General features: G+C 43.6%; 1 protein-coding gene across 1 annotated transcript in view; it reads right to left on the minus strand.

Moving 5' to 3' along the window:
* Positions 1–23089, minus strand: part of peak1 (pseudopodium-enriched atypical kinase 1) — a 93093-nt gene that overhangs the window by 10059 nt on the left and 59945 nt on the right. Inside the window, exon 3 of the mRNA XM_083663062.1 lies at positions 10190–10425. Coding sequence (XP_083519188.1) covers positions 10190–10425 — 236 coding nt within the window. The remainder of the gene's footprint in view (positions 1–10189; positions 10426–23089) is intronic.

Genomic DNA, 23089 nt, shown 5'->3' on the forward strand with positions numbered 1-23089 from the left:
TACAGTAAGTGATATAACGAGCTAGAGTAAGTAATATAACGAGCTACAGTCAGTAATATAACGAGCTAGAGTAAGTAATATAACGAGCTACAGTCAGTAATATAACAAGCTACAGTAAGTAATATAACGAGCTACAGTAAGTAATATAACGAGCTACAGTCAGTAATATAACAAGCTACAGTCAGTAATATAACGAGCTAGAGTAAGTAATATAACGAGCTACAGTAAGTAATATAACGAGCTACAGTAAGTAATATAACGAGCTACAGTCAGTAATATAACGAGCTAGAGTAAGTAATATAACGAGCTACAGTCAGTAATATAACGAGCTAGAGTAAGTAATATAACAAGCTACAGTAAGTAATATAACGAGCTAGAGTAAGTAATATAACGAGCTACAGTAAGTAATATAACGAGCTACAGTAAGTAATATAACGAGCTAGAGTAAGTAATATAACGAGCTACAGTCAGTAATATAACGAGCTAGAGTAAGTAATATAACAAGCTACAGTAAGTAATATAACGAGCTAGAGTAAGTAATATAACGAGCTAGAGTAAGTAATATAACGAGCTACAGTAAGTGATATAACGAGCTAGAGTAAGTAATATAACGAGCTAGAGTAAGTAATATAACGAGCTAGAGTAAGTAATATAACGAGCTAGAGTAAGTAATATAACGAGCTACAGTAAGTAATATAACGAGCTAGAGTAAGTAATATAACGAGCTAGAGTAAGTAATATAACGAGCTACAGTAAGTAATATAACAAGCTACAGTAAGTAATATAACGAGCTAGAGTAAGTAATATAACAAGCTACAGTAAGTAATATAACGAGCTACAGTAAGTAATATAACAAGCTACAGTAAGTAATATAACGAGCTACAGTAAGTAATATAACAAGCTACAGTAAGTAATATAACAAGCTACAGTAAGTAATATAACGAGCTAGAGTAAGTAATATAACGAGCTAGAGTAAGTAATATAACGAGCTACAGTAAGTAATATAACGAGCTAGAGTAAGTAATATAACGAGCTAGAGTAAGTAATATAACGAGCTACAGTAAGTAATATAACGAGCTACAGTAAGTAATATAACGAGCTACAGTAAGTAATATAACGAGCTAGAGTAAGTAATATAACGAGCTACAGTAAGTGATATAACGAGCTACAGTAAGTATTATAACGAGCTACAGTAAGTGATATAATGAGCTACAGTAAGTGATATAACGAGCTACAGTAAGTAATATAATGGTTGAAAAGTTAAGGACAGAAGGTTTTGTTAGCAGTCGTGTTGAAGAGCTTTCTTGACTATTTGAGGCACCAGTTGTGTTTTAGCTGCAGTGTGCTAACAGAAAGCTACTGTAGTGGGCGAGCGAGAGTGAGGGAGCGGCAGTATGGCTGCCATGGTGGAAGTAGGTGTGTTGATGGCCACAGAGCTGGGTGAGCAGCATCAACTGTGGATGTACTGTAGCTGTACAGGTATATTATGAGCAGTAAAATAATATTTTACCTGGGCACTTCACACAGACTACCCGAAGTAAAGACACCGGAGCACTCTTTTCCGTCTGCACGTTTTAATAGAAGGGGCTGACTGACGTTTCGACAGACAAGTCTGTCTTCCTCAGAGTCTTCCTTGACTCTGAGGAAGACAGACTTGTCTGTCGAAACGTCAGTCAGCCCCTTCTATTAAAACGTGCAGACGGAAAAGAGTGCTCCGGTGTCTTTACTTCGGGTAGTCTGTGTGAAGTGCCCAGGTAAAATATTATTTTATGCATATTGTCCTCCACTGTTGAGCACCAGGACCCTTTTTATTCCAAACCTGGCTGAAGCGCGCTGGACTCTATTAATATTATGAGCAGTGTTGGGCAATTTACTTTCAAAATGTAATATATTACATATTACTAGTTACTTTCATTTGAAAGTAATAAGTTACTTTACAATATTACTGTCTGTGTAGAGTAACTCGTTACTTATTACAATACTTTTTTGGATTACTTTTACCAAAACAACAGCAGCAGCAGAACATCCCGAAAAATAATTTCAACCGCCTTGAAGTCAGTGTAAACAATCCAAAATTCTAAATGTTATTATTTTCCTTTGTTATTGTCATCTATAGTGGTTATTTGCATAAAAACACATAGTTTGATTATTTGATGGTGCTTTGATAAAAATAAAAAAAGTAACTCAATTTGTAACTTGAGTTACTTGACAAAGTAACTGGTATAATATTACTGAAATCCTATAGGTAATAAGTTATATTACTGAGTTACTGCTAAAAGTAATATATTACATGTAATATGTTACTTTTGTAATGAGTTACCCCCAACACTGGTTATGACATATAGCAAAGCCGGCTGACATCATTTTGGAATAAAAAAATATATATATTCTGTCCTTCAAGCAAAGACGAGTTCCTGAATTTTGTGTAGATGCGCGTAGCGGAGCCTGGGGGAGATAGAAGTCTACTGAGTGCACTTTTCTACTTTGATATATTATACCTGAGGCTGGATTCTTGGACGGACTACTAACATCAGCTCAGGAGGGAGTTCTCCTCTCCAGCACTGCTCTGCCGAATATAGTATAAACCAGTATATATATTTATATGTGTGAGTACCTGTATCAATGCTATACTTGTGAGAACCATTTTGCAATCATCATAAGGGTTAAAGCATAAAGGTTAAAGGGATAGTTCGGTTTGTTTGAAGTGGGGTCCTATCAGCTAGTGAGATACACTAACTTAATGCCTCAGGAGGTCCCTGAAGATCATCAAAGACACAAAGCCTGTTCTCCCTGCTACCCTCAGGGAGGAGATACAGGGTTCCAAAAGCACGCACAAATCGCTTGAGGAACAGTTTCTTCCCGCAGGCCACGAGACTCCTTAACATACACAAATAGTGTAGTAGTCGTACCGTACCGTACTGCAGCTGCTACCATTATGTATGCCTAATGTTTAATTGTATGTTTAACAAGGTACATGCTATTTGCACCTGTATGTCAATTACGTCGAATTTAAAATGTCTGAACACGTCTAACGTATGCACAATGCCTAATGTTTAATTGTATGTTTAATAAGGTACATGCTATTTGCACTGTATGTCAAATACGTCGAATTAAAATGTCCGAACATGTCTAACGTATGCACATAACATGTGCACCTATGTGCAATGAATATGCCACTGACTTGTCTTATCGCTATTCTACCTCATTGCCTATTGCTGCTTAGTATTGCTTATTGATGCCTATTTCTTATTGCCTATTGCTCATTGCTTGTTGCCTATTTGTACTATGTCGTAAACGGAGTCCACAGCACAATAATTTCACACGTGATACTTGTACCATGGAGTGACAATAAAAATCTTGAATCTTGAATCTTGAATCTAATTAGGTACAGTGGTCTTGAAGCGGGGCGCATTGTGTAACGAGACCGCGCACTCAGAGCAGCAGCCAAACCAGCCTTTTCTCTGTAAGTACGTGGGGTCAACAACTAAAACGTAATTTAGCCACCTAAAACAACGCCCACCTAAACAAATTGATATCTGTGTGCATGCACGCTCTATTTTGACAATTTTCAGCGCTTTACTTTTCCGCAAAACAGCAGTTTCATTCGGCACTGCTTTTTCTCCCAACCGTACAACTACCGTAATATTCCGTATACCGTATATTAGCACTTTTCTGAACAAACCCATTGGCTTTATGAGGAATACTGACAAGACAATGGGACAGGTACATAGACATACATGTACATAATATATACATCTGAAAGGTTTCATGCAAAGGGTTAAAAGTTTGATCAATACTGTGTCATATTGACACGCCGATTGAGTAGCAAAGCAGACATTTATATGAAAACTATAACTATAACTTTATAATGACAGCTCCTTTAGAGAGAGGGAGGGGCTAACATGTCCCGAAGCATCCTCTGGGGTGAGAAACAGGTCAGAGCCAACTAAAGTTCTTTCTTCAAACCCTCCCTCATCTGCTCAGGATTAATACCATAATCGCATTTTCTTCTCCTCTACATTGTATAATTCAAAACCATGTCTTTGGTGACTCTCTCGCTATTGCTCGCAATTTCCTCATTCAAAATCTGATGGCAAATAAACGAACACACATGCACGCAAATGAAAAGATTTGTTGAGAGAGTTGCAGCAAAGGCAGCTTGTTTCTGATTTCCAGCAGGGCTGGGTTCAAACCATTTCAATTCAAATATATGTACAATATCAATTTGACCTATAACCTGCTTACAAATTATACAGTAGCCCCCCCCCTTTTTATGTAAAATCAACTTACTGTAACCTATCTAAACTCAGAGTCATTTCCATTAGTTACCGGCAGAACTTCATATTCACAATTCCATTTTAGGACAAGCTACAGTCATCATTGCAGTAACTTGTTTTTCTCACATGTGTTTGTGAGGAGACCAAGGGACCATAGCAGAGTGATTCATCTTCAGCCTCCCCACAAGCAGAGCTGATGGAGGAGGAGCTGGACAGAGGGGGGGAATGACCCCACACCACAACAAGCAGAGTTGATGGAGGAGCTGGACAGAGGGGGGGAATGACCCCACACCACAACAAGCAGAGCTGATGGAGGAGCTGGACAGAGGGGGGGAATGACCCCACACCACAACAAGCAGAGCTGATGGAGGAGCTGGACAGAGGGGGGGAATGACCCCACACCACAACAAGCAGAGCTGATGGAGGAGCTGGACAGAGGGGGGGGGGGTGACCCCACACCACAACAAGCATAGCTGATGGAGGAGCTGGACAGAGGGGGTGGAGTGACCCCACACCACAACAAGCATAGCTGATGGAGGAGCTGGACAGAGGGGGTGGAGTGACCCCACACCACAACAAGCATAGCTGATGGAGGAGCTGGACAGAGGGGGTGGAGTGACCCCACACCACAACAAGCATAGCTGATGGAGGAGCTGGACAGAGGGGGTGGAGTGACCCCACACCACAACAAGCAGAGCTGATGGAGGAGCTGGACAGAGGGATGACCCCACACCACAACAAGCAGAGCTGATGGAGGAGCTGGACAGAGGGGTGGAATGAAGTGAGAGTGGCGGAGTGGGTGAAAGTGAGGGAAGTGACAAGAGAGAGAGAGAGAGAGAGAGAGATAAAGTCAACCGATAACAGAGAGACAAAAGATCAGTGCAATGAGATGAAATAGAAAAAGAGAAATACACAGAGAGAAAAGAGGAAACAAGGAGGATAAACGAGCCTACCTCAATTCCACTAACGCCTCAATGTTGTCTGAGACTGAGCCCACCACCACTACTGGAGCATCCTCCTCCCTTTAGTTAGGCAGCAAGCAGCGCTCTCTCTGCCTCCTCCTGTCTGACGCTCCGATTAAGACTGAAGAGTGTGTGTGTGTGTGTGTGTGTGTGTGTGTGTGTGTGTGTGTGTGTGTGTGTGTGTGTGTGTGTGTAGAGTGTGAGTGAGAGGTATCGCGTCAGACTTGTGTCATAAAGGGAGAGCTCGATCAAACATAAGCACGAGCGTATTATATTGTTTCACGCGCGCGGATACATACTCATACTCGCGCAATCTCACATCCCGCGCGCACAAAGCCTGAACAGGCAGCTGGGGCCCGAGCAGAGAAAAGCACAGCGGAGAAGTAAAGAGTGTTACCCGTGTATTTATTTATTTAAGTACCAGCGAGCGCACAAGCAGCCACCGTGTGCGCGCGTGTTTACTTGGCGAGCGCTGGACTGCCGCTGCTCTCCCTCCCTCTCTCTCTTTCTCCTCTCTCGTGTTGAGTTCTGCGCGCTCGCGCTCTGAGTTTTGACAATTGTGGGAGGAAACCAAGGCAGGCCCCTGCCCCTCTTATGATTGGCCGCTTTCAACACCGACCCCCCCCCCCTTAAAGAAAGAAACTTTATTGCAGCAAGTCGCCTTACACTATTATCCAGAATACTTTGGGTGTATTGATAGTATTCTGTTACATCACCACACGGCCATTTTGGTAGGAACACAACAGGTGATTGTGATCAATTAACAGGTGATTACAATCAAGTGACACTTACAGCCAATGAGCTGTGTGTATTGTAGCGCCATATTGGTAGGAAAAAGGCTTGTGACATCATTGGAATACTATGAATAGGCTACCAGCTTAATCACCATTTTCACAATCCCCTTCCCGACAAGCTAGCATGACAGAGTTTGTACCAATAGATGCCTTATAATATATTATATTATATTATGTTTTATTATATTAGCTCTTCTAGTTCCATATGTTACAAGTAACTTCACCATGGCTTGAAAAATGAGCCCGCTAGGTCTGAGGACGTCCCCGATTAAGAATCGCACAATAACGAGCGCATAAACCATCATAAAAAGTTGAGTGAACGCTATGTTGTATTTATGTGCGTTTAGCCTCCACTACAACTCTGTTCTAAAGGCACTGTGCAACAAAGTCTCACAATGAATTATCCAATAAGTCACTGCCAGTCCACGAGTCCAAACTGACCAATCATATCACACATGATCCAAACTGACCAATCATATCACACATGATCCAAACTGACCAATCATATCACACATGAATAGAGAGAGTGCAAGAGGAAGAGGAAGAGACAGAGAGAGAGGCAAAGAGTATAATATGGATGAGTGAGAAAAAAGGAAAGGGGTGATTCATTGGAGTTGAATGTTTCAAAACACAATTCAGCATTCCAATATGATTTGTGATTTATGATTTCAAGAAGAAAGAGCCCCGATGAGATTTGATCCTGGGGGAAAAAGGCAAGATGCAGCTACACAAACATGGCCGCCAACCACAGCTCCATCTCTGCTGCTCATCGTTCAGCAGCCTTCGTCTGTGCGTGGCCAAGCATGGCCAGGAGGCTCTCTCTGCAAAGTGAAGGAGTTACTCCCGATCAAAGATGGAGGCTGCGGGTGATAAGACATGTCAAGATGTTGTGCTCCAGCTGTGTTGGCAGGGAATCCATTACATCTGCCCACATGAGGAGGTGTGCCGCCGTTGCCGGGGCAACATACAAATCAACCTTTTAGGAGTGACGTGCACGCACCGAAGCGCGACAGATCCTGACGATATTCATCTGCTGAATAAAGTCTGTTATCGTCTGATATAGTCCGTTTGTTTTTTCTTCTTTTTTGAGCAGCTACACTAACATTATTATCAGCCGTTTCATCAATGTCAATCATTTAAAGTGTAATTGTCATGTATGACATGAAAGGACCTCCACTGTCTTCCATATGCAGCAGTTCAACTTACCATCTTTACATGAGGTGTGCAAACGTACATAACTGTAACTGTAGATTCACTGCACAGTTACTCTGAGACCTGCAATTTGCAAACACCTCTAAGAGCTCAAGCTGTGCACAAGACCCTACACTCTGACTAGACTTACAGGACCCTACACTCTGACTAGACTTACAGGACCCTACACTCTGACTAGACTTACAGGACCCTACATTCCGACTAGACTTACAGGACCCTACATTCCGACTAGACTTACAAGACCCTACACTCTGACTAGACTTACAGGACCCTACACTCTGACTAGACTTACAGGACCCTACACTCTGACTAGACTTACAGGACCCTACACTCTGACTAGACTTACAGGACCCTACACTCTGACTAGACGTACAGGACCCTACATTCTGACTAGACTTACAGGACCCTACATTCCGACTAGACTTACAAGACCCTACACTCTGACTAGACTTACAGGACCCTACACTCTGACTAGACTTACAGGACCCTACACTCTGACTAGACTCACAGGACCCTACACTCTGACTAGACTTACAGGACCCTACACTCTGACTAGACTTACAGGACCCTACATTCCGACTAGACTTACAGGACCCTACACTCTGACTAGACTCACAGGACCCTACACTCTGACTAGACTTACAGGACCCTACACTCTGACTAGACTTACAGGACCCTACACTCTGACTAGACTTACAGGACCCTACACTCTGACTAGACTCACAGGACCCTACACTCTGACTAGACTTACAGGACCCTACACTCTGACTAGACTTACAGGACCCTACACTCTGACTAGACTTACAGGACCCTACACTCTGACTAGACTTACAGGACCCTACACTCTGACTAGACTTACAGGACCCTACACTCTGACTAGACTTACAGGACCCTACACTCTGACTAGACTTACAGGACCCTACACTCTGACTAGACTTACAGGACCCTACACTCTGACTAGACTTACAGGACCCTACACTCTGACTAGACTTACAGGACCCTACACTCTGACTAGACTTACAGGACCCTACACTCTGACTAGACTTACAGGACCCTACACTCTGACTAGACTTACAGGACCCTACACTCTGACTAGACTTACAGGACCCTACATTCCGACTAGACTTACAGGACCCTACACTCTGACTAGACGTACAGGACCCTACACTCTGACTAGACTTACAGGACCCTACACTCCGACTAGACGTACAGGACCCTACACTCCGACTATACGTACAGGACCCTACACTCTGACTAGACTTACAGGACCCTACACTCCAACTAGACTTACAGGACCCTACACTCTGACTAGATTTACAGGACCCTACACTCTGACTAGACTTACAGGACCCTACACTCTGACTAGACGTACAGGACCCTACACTCTGACTAGACTTACAGGACCCTACACTCTGACTAGACTTACAGGACCCTACACTCTGACTAGACGTACAGGACCCTACACTCTGACTAGACTCACAGGACCCTACACTCCAACTAGACTTACAGGACCCTACACTCCAACTAGACGTACAGGACCCTACACTCTGACTAGACTCACAGGACCCTACACTCTGACTAGACTCACAGGACCCTACACTCCGACTAGACTCACAGGACCCTACACTCAAACTAGACTTACAGGACCCTACACTCTGACTAGACTCACAGGACCCTACACTCCAACTAGACTTACAGGACCCTACACTCTGACTAGACTCACAGGACCCTACACTCTGACTAGACTCACAGGACCCTACACTCTGACTAGACTTACAGGACCCTACACTCTGACTAGACTCACAGGACCCTACACTCTGACTAGACTCACAGGACCCTACATTCCAACTAGACTTACAGGACTCTACACTCCAACTAGACTTACATGACCCTACACTCTGACTAGACTTACAGGACCCTACACTCTGACTAGACTTACAGGACCCTACACTCTGACTAGACTTACAGGACCCTAAACTCTGACTAGACGTACAGGACCCTACACTCTGACTAGACTTACAGGACCCTACACTCTGACTAGACTTACAGGACCCTAAACTCTGACTAGACGTACAGGACCCTACACTCTGACTAGACTTACAGGACCCTACACTCTGACTAGACTCACAGGACCCTACACTCTGACTAGACTTACAGGACCCTACACTCTGACTAGACTCACAGGACCCTACACTCTGACTAGACTCACAGGACCCTACATTCCAACTAGACTTACAGGACTCTACACTCCAACTAGACTTACATGACCCTACACTCTGACTAGACTTACAGGACCCTACACTCTGACTAGACTTACAGGACCCTACACTCTGACTAGACTTACAGGACCCTAAACTCTGACTAGACGTACAGGACCCTACACTCTGACTAGACTTACAGGACCCTACACTCTGACTAGACTTACAGGACCCTAAACTCTGACTAGACATACAGGACCCTACACTCTGACTAGACTTACAGGACCCTACACTCTGACTAGACTTACAGGACCCTACACTCTGACTAAACTTACAGGACCCTACATTCCGACTAGACCTACAGGACCCTACACTCTGACTAGACACTACACTCTAACTAGACTTACAGGACCCTACACTCCGACTAGACTTACAGGACCCTACACTCTGACTAGACTTACAGGACCCTACACTCTGACTAGACTTACAGGACCCTACACTCTGACTAGACTTACAGGACCCTCCAGTGGAGCTGCTCAGTGGCCAGCAGGTCAGACTGTGGTTGTACTGGGCAGCTTCCAGGTATGAATGCTTGTGTGAATGCGAACAGGGCACTCCTGAAAAAGAGAGCATTGCTCTCAGTGAGACTCCTTTACATAAAGGTTAAAAAAACAAATCCATCAACGCCATCTAGAGGACACACATACACATACGCTTGAGAAAACGAGCGGTCATCTTGTTCTTACCCATGTTGCTGTAGGTGGCGCTGCAGGAGCTGGAGGCTGGAGAGTGGGAGTGAGTCCCGTCTTCCTCTGGCTCCCCGAGGCTGGCGCTGCCCTCGCTGGCGGAGGCTGGCGTGGCAACATGGCCGTCCTCCCCCTCCCCCTCCCCATGCCCCCGCCCAACATTCAGCTTGGCAGGCAGGGAGGCGGCACCGGGCAGCTCCTCATCCCTGGCACCGCTGGCACTGACTGGTACCTGGCTGCAGACCACCACACACACACAGAGGGGGAGAGAAGGAGAGAGAGAGAAATACATGTATGTCTCATTTAGATATTCAAATGTGTAAAATGTGCTCTACTGCTGTATTAGCAGTGTCATTAAATTTGTTCTCATTTATTTTTCCTTTCTTCCTTTTATCTTTTCTCTCACACCTTTTTATGTTCGTTCCACATTCTGTTGGTGGCAACGTTTAAGTTGAATCGAAAATACAAGAATAGTTTGCAAACATTTGTGAGATGTACTTGTATTGCAGAAAGGGAGAACATAGTGTTTATGGCTGATAAACAAGCTTCTTTTGATCAGGAGCGTCACTGATATGAATAAAACGCATACAATGTTTGTGTTTTCTTCCAGTTCATTCAAAAGCATTAGTCTCATTGTTCAGTTCATCAGTGGAATAGCTCTTCCTAAAGCCTTCTGTTGCTTGTCTCTGAACGACTGAAGCATCAATTGATAACCCCGTTAAGCTCAACTGGAACGATTAATTAAACCAAAACAACAAAACCAAAACACAATTATCATTCCCTTGTCTGTTGACTGAAGAATGGTGAAGATACTGAGATGGCGGCAATATAGTGTACCACGCAGGGTGCTGGCACAAACCATTGGGAAGGGTTTAGGGTTCCGCATCTTGTCCGAGGACACTTCGACATGCAGACCCGAGGAGCCGGGGGGATCGAACCCCCCGACCTTCTGATGACTGACGATTATTCAAAGCGAGACAGAGCACGATGTGAAGCTGCGCTCCATCACTTCCAAGCATTTGATGTTGCACATTATGGAGCGTGGGACATGATGTAGTGCTGTGCCTGTCCTGCTCTTTTTACGACTCGCTCTGTCTGATGTCTCCATTACAGCCATGCTCCTCAGAGTGACTCACAGCAGAGTAAATTAACGACGACAGGATGTCATCACCATCATAACGACGTGCCAACATACTGAGAGAGGCAAGGGGCCCCGGTGGAGTTCTGCACACTGGAAATCTGGGTCATCGCTGAGGGAGTTGAGACAGCACAGACTGAGACTAATTACAGTGTGGAGGCATCGGGGAGGCTATCAGAGACTCAGTTGTCACATACAGCAGCTTCCGGCTTCCAGAGACGCTAGTTGGACAGTAGGGGTGGGAATCACCAGATGCCCACGATACGATACTAAAACGATACTTGAGTCACGATACGATAGTATTGCGATATTGCGATATATTGCGATATATTGAATATTGCCATATTTCGATATATTGCGATTTCTTACTTTTTCAACTGCAAATGATGTCCCCAAAGGAAAACTTTGTCAACATCTGGTTTATATAAGACTTCAAAACCATTTTATTGCAGCAACATTGACAAGTCGACAGACCAACAACTTTCATAAAGTCATGTCATAGTTGCGTGCACCTGACAAACTGAACTGTTTGTTACAGTCTACTTACAGTCCACCTTAACTGGATGTGTGTGTGTGGACTACTGTACTTAGGTCGTTTTTGAACAATGCAACTTCACTTTACTTGCACAAAACATCTTGTGCAGCCCATTCAGTAACTGGGGAATTTGTAAAGGACTGTTATGACAAAACTGTTACTGTTAAAACAAAATGAAAATATGCTACCGTTTGTTTACTGTTGGCCTTGGAACTAAAGTTTATAGTAGCCCGGTGGCCTGAAAAAAGAAAAGAAAAAAAAGGTATTTTATTTTTTATTTTTTTTGCAATATCGATACTTGGCGTCCAAATATCGATACAATATCGTTAGGCAAAATATCGCGATACTATGGTGTATCGATTCCCCCCCCCACCCCTATTGGACAGGCTAACTGCAGCGTGTCCATCTTCTTAAGGAAGTGACCGCACGACAATTACCCATGAGGCCCGGGTGCATCACCATGTTATTATATCCTGTAAAACGCTGCCTGTTACAATATGCCGAGAAGGACTGACACCGTGTGTGGAGAACTGCTTTTGACCATGTCAAGCTAACTCAAAATGCAGAGCAGGTTACGGTTACAGTGAAGACTGGCTACTACCATTAATGCTGATCTCTAGCCATTTCCTGTAACAAAATAATTGTCGGCAATGGAATATTGAAATGTAGCGGGTGCCTCTCGTCACACACAGGATGACACTTCAGTCCAAAATAGACTCGGTGCAAACTAAAGCATCTTTCTTCTAAAAACAAATAATAAATTAATCTCCTACAGCACAGGATGCACAACAGATAACTTAAAAAAAAAGATCTGACATTTTTGCTCACAATTAGTGATGGTATGCATGAATGATGTTTGTCATGCACTAGGGGATGCATGGCAAAAACAGGGAGTCCACACAAGAACGTAACGTTTTATAATTATATTTATTGTATTAAAGTAAATAAAACATAGAAGAATAACGACGTGTGGGATGTGAGGATATCAGTTATCAGTAATGTGTGCAGTGTATGGATGTATGGAGAATGGTGGGTGCGTGTTGTATTACCTGGTGCAAAACATAACCTAACAAAAAGGGAGGTTAGGCCCTTGAGCCGGGTGGCAGTCCTGCTTGCAGGAAGGACAGAGAGACCTCAGCTGCAGCCAGGGGAGCTCCCTATATAGTCCCCTAAGCCACACCCACCTCAGGTGAGCACAATTGGGCTGACGGCCTGCTGCACTCTGCCATCACAGAGGCTTCCCTCTAGCTTACAGTGAGGCAGAGTGGGCAGGGCCGTCACACCCCCCTCCATAAAAATGATGTTCCACATCATCTAAAAGAAAAACAAACAACAAATTAGCAACCAATAAACAAATATTATCCCAACTTGACCAACCTAAACAAATCAAATAGCCACTATTTCATCTTTGAATTAATACCTTATAACCATGCCCCTGGACGATTTACAACAGTTTACAGCTCACCAAAACAAAATAAACTTTACTGTCTGCATTTACCCACACTTGTCTGTGCACCTGTACACTACCTACCCATACTACCTGCTTCCCCACCATCCTGCCCCCAGCCTCAGCAACCTTGGTACCAGGAGCAATTTAAGAGAGCCGGAGACAGGATAGTCTAGAATGGGAAAAACAAGCAAAAACAGGAAATGTAAGTGAACAGGATAACACCTTAATGTATACGTGACAGTGCATCTGGAACCCACTTGCGAAAGAGCAAGTCCTGTTGCACAAAATACCTATGTGCACTATTGTTCATTTTGTCAACCGACATGGCTTTGTCCAACAGCTCTTGCAAGCTAGGATCATTTTTCTGTTCTACAGCCAAATCCCTATGTGACATAGATTTAAACTGCTCAGGCAAAGTCAAATCAACCAGACCAGACCTCTCGCCCTGATCAACACTCTGATTCTCATGTGAGGCGGCCATGGCACGTGTAACAGCGCAAGCTGGATACACCACTGCCCCATCAGATACACTGTCCTGCTGAACATCTCCAGGCCACTTCCTGATAATTACATTTGGTACTTGGTCAGACCAAATTCGTTCCCCACAAAGGTCGTTACCCAGGATGATGTCCACCCCTGCAACCGGCAACTCCGGTCTCACCCCCATGTGAACCTCTCCATTTACCAACTCTGAAGTGAGGGACATTTTATGGATTGGCACAGGAAACACAAACATGCCCATTCCCTGGATCAAAATGCTCTCCCCTGTATCAGTCTCAGTTGTAAACGGCAACACTGACTCTCGTACAAAGGAATCTAGTGATCCACAGTCTCGTAGCACCTTCACTGGTACTCGTTTGTCACTTCCCATCACAGACACAAAACCATTAGAAATGAATGGCAAGTATGCATCAGCAGTTTTTGGCTTCAAGAGCGCACTCTGCTGTCCTAAAGGCAAAGCTACTGGACTGAGTGAATTGGCCAGTGCCACTGGTTTAACCTGTGAGCTGGTGGACCAGTCCTTAGATTTGAGGACCGGACACTCATTTTTCCAGTGTCCTGCAGATTTACAATAATGACATACACCCACTGATTTGTCATGTGTACCTGGTGTCACCCTGCTGTCGGCCATATTTTTGTAAACCTCTGGAGCACCTTTTACACAAGGAAATGTATTGAACACATTCTCAGCAGCATGAGCACTGTAACTATTCTTGTGAATTAACACGTACTCATCTGCCAAAACTGCTGCCTCAGTTGCCGTTTTTACTTTGTGCTCAGTGATGTATGTAGCAACATTAGACGGTAGAGTGTTCTTAAACTGCTCCAAGACCATGAGGTTAAACAATTGTTCAAAATTCTCAACCTCAGATGATGAACACCAGCGTGAAAACTGTGTACTCAATTCTCTGACAAACTCCACATGTGACTGTTTGTCACATTTCCTCCAGCCCCGAGCCCTCTGCCTGTAAGCCTCTGGCACCATCTCGTATATTTTTAACACTGCTTCTTTAACTTTTGCATAACTCCTAGAGTCCATAGATGTTAACGCAGCAAATGCCTCTTGTGCTTTCCCTGTGAGTACCGACTGCACCATTATAGCGCAATCTGCATCTGTCCAATTTTGTGCCTCTGCAATTCTGTCAAATAAGAGAAAGAAGGTGTCAGGATCCTTTTCACTGAACCTGGGAAGGAGCCTCAGGCTACTGCCAATGTCCATAGATTTGACACCTCCTCCCCTTTCAGTATTACCATTATTCAATGCATCTGCTGATAATTTACCCTGTTCAATCAACTCTAGCTTTTTGCTTTCCAAATCTAATTTGGCCAATTCAGTTCGTTGTTTCATTTTTTCCAATTCCATCAAATGATTGTATTTTAACACCAAAAGTTCTTTTTTCCATCTGAAATCAACCTCCGAATTGACCTCATCATTCTCATCTTCAACAGGCTGCAAAATGCCCTTGTCTACCAAACCACTGATTAGACTGGCCTTCATTGCTGCCTTGAGCTTTTCTGTCACAGTGATGTCATAATGTTTAGCAATGTCCAATAGTTGATCCTTCGAACAAAGATCGAGTAACCCCACTGCCGGGGACCTAATAAACTTATCTGTATTTGAAGTCATTTTTTTATTTTTATTTTTCCTCTTGCGTATGCAATTTACAACAAACAACAAAAAAAACAACAACAAAACCCTAAGTGTTGGGGCTGTGCCTTACAAGGTGCAGCATAACTTCAAAAAAAAAATGGAACAAACCCTCCCTAACTTATCTAACATTCCTAAATAAACTTACCTAACTTAGCCTACGTTCGGCACTCGGGCATGAGGATTCCTCCCCTCCAGCCACCTAGTGTGACCCCCAAGATCCGCCGCTAAACAAAAACTCCACTAAGGGTAAATTAAAGAAACAAACAAACAACCAATACCCTAACGGTAAGGGCCGCTCAGGGATTTGTTCCAACTAACAAACTCTAAACTAACACCTGCAAGTCACATCCCCAACACTTACCTCCCGTTGCAAATCTATACTCTGGGGCTGGGGCCAAACGCTCTCTCCGTCCGGCTCCTAACCAAAACCAAACAAACAAACTCAAGTGTGAAACTCCCAACCAAGACAACCTAAAAATCAAGGTTTATCAATTACATCAATATGTACGGACGAGCCCCCATTTTGTCATGCACTAGGGGATGCATGGCAAAAACAGGGAGTCCACACAAGAACGTAACGTTTTATAATTATATTTATTGTATTAAAGTAAATAAAACATAGAAGAATAATGACGTGTGGGATGTGAGGATATCAGTTATCAGTAATGTGTGCAGTGTATGGATGTATGGAGAATGGTGGGTGCGTGTTGTATTACCTGGTGCAAAACATAACCTAACAAAAAGGGAGGTTAGGCCCTTGAGCCGGGTGGCAGTCCTGCTTGCAGGAAGGACAGAGAGACCTCAGCTGCAGCCAGGGGAGCTCCCTATATAGTCCCCTAAGCCACACCCACCTCAGGTGAGCACAATTGGGCTGACGGCCTGCTGCACTCTGCCATCACAGAGGCTTCCCTCTAGCTTACAGTGAGGCAGAGTGGGCAGGGCCGTCACAATGTTCATAGTCCCATACGCCTAATTTATTTGACAGAAAAAGAATGGTAACACTTCCTTTTAGAGTCCCCTAATTATTAAGTCTTTATCTGGTCAATAATATAATGGTAATTATAGTATATTATTTGGTAATTTACCACTGGTAAATACTGTAAATAAAGGTTAACAATAGCATCAAGATGTAGCCGAGTCTTTTTCACAGTCGTCTGCCTAACCGTGTTACCCTGTATCCAACAATAACCTCCAACAGCTGCTATTTCATCAACACCCATCTGGGAGCAGCTGGCCTGTAAATAAGAAGTTCAAAGTGACCTGGTTATTAACCTCCTGACCAGTGCATTAGAACTTAGATTTTCTTATGTATCAGACATACATAAGAAAATCTAAGTTCTAAGTTACAATATAGACACAATGAACCCTTTTGGATTCACCTGACCAGTGCAACTGATCTGATAACAGTTCAACCTCAGCCTGAGATATGGCTGCCCGAGGCCACCTGTGTTGTGGCCACCCAGGTTGGGTTACATTCAAGCCCACCCTACATATAAACCCCCCCATTGTAATACATGTAATACCTGCTCTCTAGCCTTGATGCTATCGGCTCTCACAGCCATCAATTCCTCGCCGAATTCCAAAAGGTTGACTCACAAATCTATCCTCGCAACTCTGTGGTTTTAGATTTGACTCATGACCTCTGAGGCATGTTATCTCTTCTACTCGGCTACTTTTCCTGTCTGGCCACCACTGTATCCCGCATAATAAAGCAGAAATACCAGTTAACCCATTGATACCTGATGCAGCATTTGTGTGTGTATCCCTTTAAGACCGTCTTAAAGGGATACACCCACAAATGAGGGATATACATGCAAATGCTGCATCAGGTATCAATGGGTTAAAACAGTCCACCACAAGTCAAAAGGCTAAAAGGAAGTGGTGGTTTCACGGCCATAGGGGTTGTCATGGGTGGGGCAAGCAGGATTTGTAGGTGTCATTTCCTCTACACAGGTTCCTAACACGAATAATGATTCATGCTGTTATGGTCAAAATAAGTCAATACAAAAAATTAAAAATAACTACACAGCTATTAAAGCAGACCTTAGTCCAAGGCAATATTTTAACCATTTAGCAGTAGCACACACTCCCAACTATATAGAATAAGATGAAATTCCTCTCTCACCAATAAGTTGACCAATTACAAGCCAGTAGTAATATGTGTCCCTGGAACATTCATATAAAATATGAAAGACTTTTCTCTTATTTATCAATTTATGCATTTAGCAGACGTGCTATCCAGACTGACCTATAACAAGTGCAACAGTAATATACTACTGTAACTGAAATTCCTGCATCACCAACAGCAGTATTAACCAATAAGGAGTGGTAGAGATGCACACAATCATATCGGTGGTGCAAAAAAGGTTGAGAACCCCTGTCCTACAGTATAGTATGTCCCTGGAACATGTATGCATCATACATTTTATCCAGTTTTCCAATGTCAATATAATATCGCTATATTACCCAGCACTACTGGCAACATGCTTGTATAAATACTTTGAGTCATATTTAGGTGATTTATTTAGGTGTGTAAATACAATCTAATCGAACCACCTTGTGCATGTAGCTTTTTAAATACAATGGGTCCTAATCTGAAAATAGCACTTTTTCTTATTTGCTAATGAATTGAACTTTTGTACACCCAATGGGCGTCTCGTCATCGTTAAACGGCTGGCGCGCGAGTGGGGTAAAACCGCCCGATATATCTCATGGGCTGACTCACCAAAAGACGGTGCTGCGGCTCTAAACGACATGTTTGGGGGTTCTAGAGCAGAACACAAGACGTCTGCTCAGATGTGCGTTAAATCCCCGATCGTGTCTGCCTGCCTGGGCTGGGCTATCAGCTAAATTCTAACTTTGCTGAATGGATAGAACGGGGGAATTTACCCCACCCTGACCCCGCCCCCAGGCTAACCCAGCGTCTATTGTGGGCGCTCCTAGAGCCTGTATGGGCGTTCCCAGACATGCAGACTGTCTCTATATCTTATGCCTAGTGCAAGTGCAAGTGCAACATCTTTGCTAGTTTCTAGCACTCAAAATCTCCCTTTTTCCTTTTAATTACCACTGGGTCTCTGAAACACCTCCTTTGATGTACTGACCCATTGGGAATTAAAAGGGGGGAGAAAATGACATTTTGAGTGCTAGGAAGTAGCAAAGATTTTGCCCTTGCACTTGCACTGAGCGTAAGCTACGGCCCAATGTTTTCATATGAAAGCTGTGATATTCTTTAAGACGAATACCAATAGGGGATATTTTGACCAAGTGTCTCATGTTGTGTCTCTACTCTCTACTCTACCCTAAGGCACTGACTGAGGAGAGCATCACGTCTGACATGTTTATGATGAGTCTTTGTAGGCTGTGAGCTCTCTGTCTCCCTTTCAAAGAGAATCAATAGCGTTCAAGTTGCCACACTAGATGACTTTAGCACTTGAAGGCTGTTAGTCTGGGGCCAAAGGCGGAAACGCACCACCTCATCCGGAGGATGACGCCGGGAACGGCAAAAAACAAACAACAACAATTCTGCTCTAAAAACAGGGCGTCATAGTAACGTAAATAAATGTGATGTGTGTTATCTAGCTACAGTATGTAGCAACAACATCATATAAAACCATCCTTCTATGGTGGGTCGTCCACTAATCGCTTTGGATAAAAGAGGTCGGTGGTTCGATTCCCGGCTCCTCCAGTCTTGCATGTCGAAGTGTCCTTGGGCAAGATACTGAACCCCAAATTGCTCCCGTTGGTGTTCCAGCACCCTGCGTGGTAACCTGCCGCCATCGGTGTGTGAATGGGCGAATGTACCTACTGACTGTAAAGCGCTTTGGATAAAAGCGCTATATAAATGCAGGCCATTTACCATCCCACAGAATGAGAGGAAACTAAACAGCATACAGTTATAACGACATGCAGGTGGTTTGAAAGAGAAAACAGAAGAAACGTTTGTGGCCTGACATTTTGTGTGTTGACTCAGTTCCTTCTTTCCTTCTTCCCACATCTGTCTCTGCATGTTTCCAGCTAAGTGAAAAAGACTTGGCTTTATCAAACCACACATACCTTACTGATTATACACAAGGATACAACTTAAGATCAATGCTACTGAAAATTGACGCAAGTCCAACAAATTCACTGGCTGTCAGATGGGCTAAACCAGCAGCACACGCTGCGGTTAGGCTGAATGAGAACACTTTTTTACAGTATTTCCCCTAAAGTATCTGATACTATTTTTTAGATGAACAACTAGCAAGTGAAAAACCAGGCACAGAACTCAACTAACAAGAGCAGCAAATCAAGAAGAGGTCAATCTCCAGCACTAGATGATCCAACATGAAGAAAGCAGGCGAGGAAAGAAAGCGGTGTGTGTGTGTGGATACACACCTTAAGGGGCCCTTGAAACAATAAATACCTTTATGGCTGCTACAGCACGTTTCAGTGTCAGGACCTGACTTGTTCAGACGGCGTGAAGTTGCTCCAGTGTATTTCACCGTTCCTCTACTCTCCTGCGGAGGCAACTCTACTGCTGAAATGAGCAAGGAATCCTAAAACTCCAATCATCTAATCCAGGCAAACCCTCCTCCCTACTAAGTCAACAGGCCTAGATGGTCGCAGGTATTGTTAACCAGGGGTGGACGAAAGGAGAGGCCTGAAGTTCAAGCTTACCTGCTGTAGCGGCTCACACAGCTTCCCATGTCTGAAGAGCTTGGACACAAGGCACAGGTGAGCACACAGGTGAGCTCACATGCTTGGGAGAGCAGTTGTTGTGGAGAATGAATACGGTCTTTTCTTGCAAGCGTCTGTTCCTCCGTTTGTTCCTCTCTGAATGTTCTCACCTGTCTAAGGTGATGTGTGCTTGCCAGCGCTGAGGAGCACACCCACTGTTAGCCAATAACACTGCTCCCAGTCAAAGCAAAGCAGGGTTAACCCCTGTTCTGCCAATCAAAACAAACCATCTGTGAGCTGGAGACTGGACGGCCTGTGTGATCTGATCACTAAATAACTGCTCAACTGTTCAGAGGATAGTTCTGTTTTTTTTTACAAGCCCATGTCAATAGCTGTCCTTTTCACTTCCTCCAAAATACATTTGCATGATAAAATGCATTTTGGCTTTTGAGATACTGGAGACATTATTAGCATGTGTTAGCCATTAGTTAACAAGACTGGTACAACGATTATTTTCATGATCGATTAATCTGTCGACTAATCGATAGTTTAGTCTATAAAATGACACAAAATGGTGAATTCCCCCCTCCCCCAAGTGATCAAAGCCATCAAATGTCTTCTTTTGTCTTGACCAACAGTCCACAACCCAAAGAGAATCAGTTTACTGTCAAAGAACATTTAATGGGACCCCCCCCCCCCGCCTTTTCTGAGGAATCACATCTCAAGTACCAAGATTTTTTTTCAAGAATGTCCTGAGCTCCATCGATTGGCTACTAGATAACAAGCTGGATAACAACTAGTAATGATGGTACACTTTTCCTCCACTATCTAAAATCATCTCAAAAACGGAAATGATTTACAGTGAATAATCAGAAAAGCTGCTTAAAACCCCTAACTATCCCTTTAACATCTGCCACTGAAGCACTAGAGCTCTGCCAGGGCATTTTTCACATTCCACGAGCACATGCCTTCAGTAGACACAGCACCACCAAAGGAAGCTTGAGAGAGACACAGCACCACCAACAGTGAGGCCATTTCCACCTGGCACTAACATGGGTTTTCTGTGCTCAGATTGCAATCGGATAGTGCTTGCTTGACCACATTAGCCTGATTTCATTTACACCTGGCGTAGGCATGCGTTTTGGGTGATCAGATTGCAATCTGATCACCCAAAATGGATGTCCTTTCAAATCCGTATACAGTCGCTATAATGTGGGTTGAGAGGACACTTGTGTTCAATGTGGTCACAATGCGTCCCTCCCTGACCACCTCCGGAGGTGGTTTGGCCGATCAGATCGCAATCCGTCTTCACTCTTCAATGTGTCTCGGGGGCGTTTACACCTGTACTCTCAAGTGGTCAAGCACGATCCGATTGCAATCTGATCACAGAAAACGCATGTTAGTGCCAGGTGTAAATGGCCTGACTGACACCACTTTGCCACCACTTTAAAGATTCTGCTTGGTGACTGAAGAATGAAGATATCCATATTTTGTTCTTCAGAGAGTGTCGCTCCTCCAATACATCAACTATATGAATGAGTTACTGATTGAGTTCACAGCTTAATCTGTAAGTGGAGAGTCATAAAAGAATGATAAAAAAAGGTGAAAGGAAAGCTGAATAGGGCAAAGGTGAGACACTTGGAAGTGTTAGGGCAGAAGTGACACATACAATCTGCTCTGTTTGAGTCTAGGAGTCTCCATATACTATACTATACTATACTGTGTGTGTGTGTGTGTGTGTGTGTGTGTGTGTGTGTGTGTGTGTGTGTGTGTGTGTGTGTGTGTGTGTGTGTGTGTGTGTGTGTGTGTGTGTGTCTTTCCTACATTGGTACAATCACTTGTAATGGCAGCTTAAAAAGAAACAGAAATTGTAATGGCAGCTTTATCAGATTCATGATTTGTCACAATTTGGGGATATTCCATGTTTTTTGCAATTACAAACAAACCCGTTAAATATCAGAAAATGTTCCTCGTTTCATTACAAAGTGCTATTTTAATTTGAGGAGAAAACAAATTTGAGGAATACTGGAGACTAATTTGTTCCCATGAGAGATGAAAGAATAGTGGAACAGGAACCATGCTTGATACAAGGCACTGCAGTTTGTCTGTATACCAATTTATACCAATTCTGAAAACTACATTTAATATTGGCCTCTGCAGAGTATGCCTCAAATCCTTTTTACTGAGTATAGACCTTATTCGCTAACCCCGGACAGCGCCATATTGTTGACATACCGTCCTGCAGCTGACAACTATAGTAACGGCCTTATTGTCATTTCTGTTCCATTACAAAATAGCGATGGTGATGACAGCAATAAAAACCCCAGAGTTGTTGTTTGTATGCTGCCGTTAATGCCTGTAATAATAAACAAAAGAAAAAACGAGGTGAACAGACTTTGCTGTGAGAAGCTGTCAGAAAGTTTCACCTGTCTCTCCTAACTATCCACACATCTCCTGTGCTGCTGACGTATCCTCCGTCTCGCTCCCTTCACGTCTGAGGACGGTAGAGATAGAAACAAACCACGGGGACTTTATTGCTGTCATTACTACAGCCGTGTGTAACGCAGGTTACCATCCGAACACAATTGGAACGATACAGGTAACGCTAACGGCGGCTAGCTTCCTATAAACTCTGCTCTTACATAGGCTGTCACTTAAAGCGGCTGCGCTATGTCAACAACATGGCGGCGGTGGGCGTGTCCGTACGTGAGTGACGTCAATCGAATAAGGTCTATTGTAAACATAGTTTTGGGTGGCTGGGCAAAAGATGACTTAAGCACAATCATGTTTTTCTTCATTAGAGAGATCATCCAGTAGCCTGGTAAACCAGCCCATCACGTGAACTCACATTTCATTTGGTCCTGCGAGATGGTCTGGCCCTTGCCTTGACAAACAACTCCTTCAGCCAATCAGCGTTGGATCCAGTGAAACCCAAATCAACTCGGGAGAACGGCAAAAACATATTTTCC

This window comes from Poromitra crassiceps (genome assembly GCF_964638095.1).
Source record: "Poromitra crassiceps genome assembly, chromosome: 30".
Taxonomy (NCBI): domain Eukaryota; kingdom Metazoa; phylum Chordata; class Actinopteri; order Beryciformes; family Melamphaidae; genus Poromitra; species Poromitra crassiceps.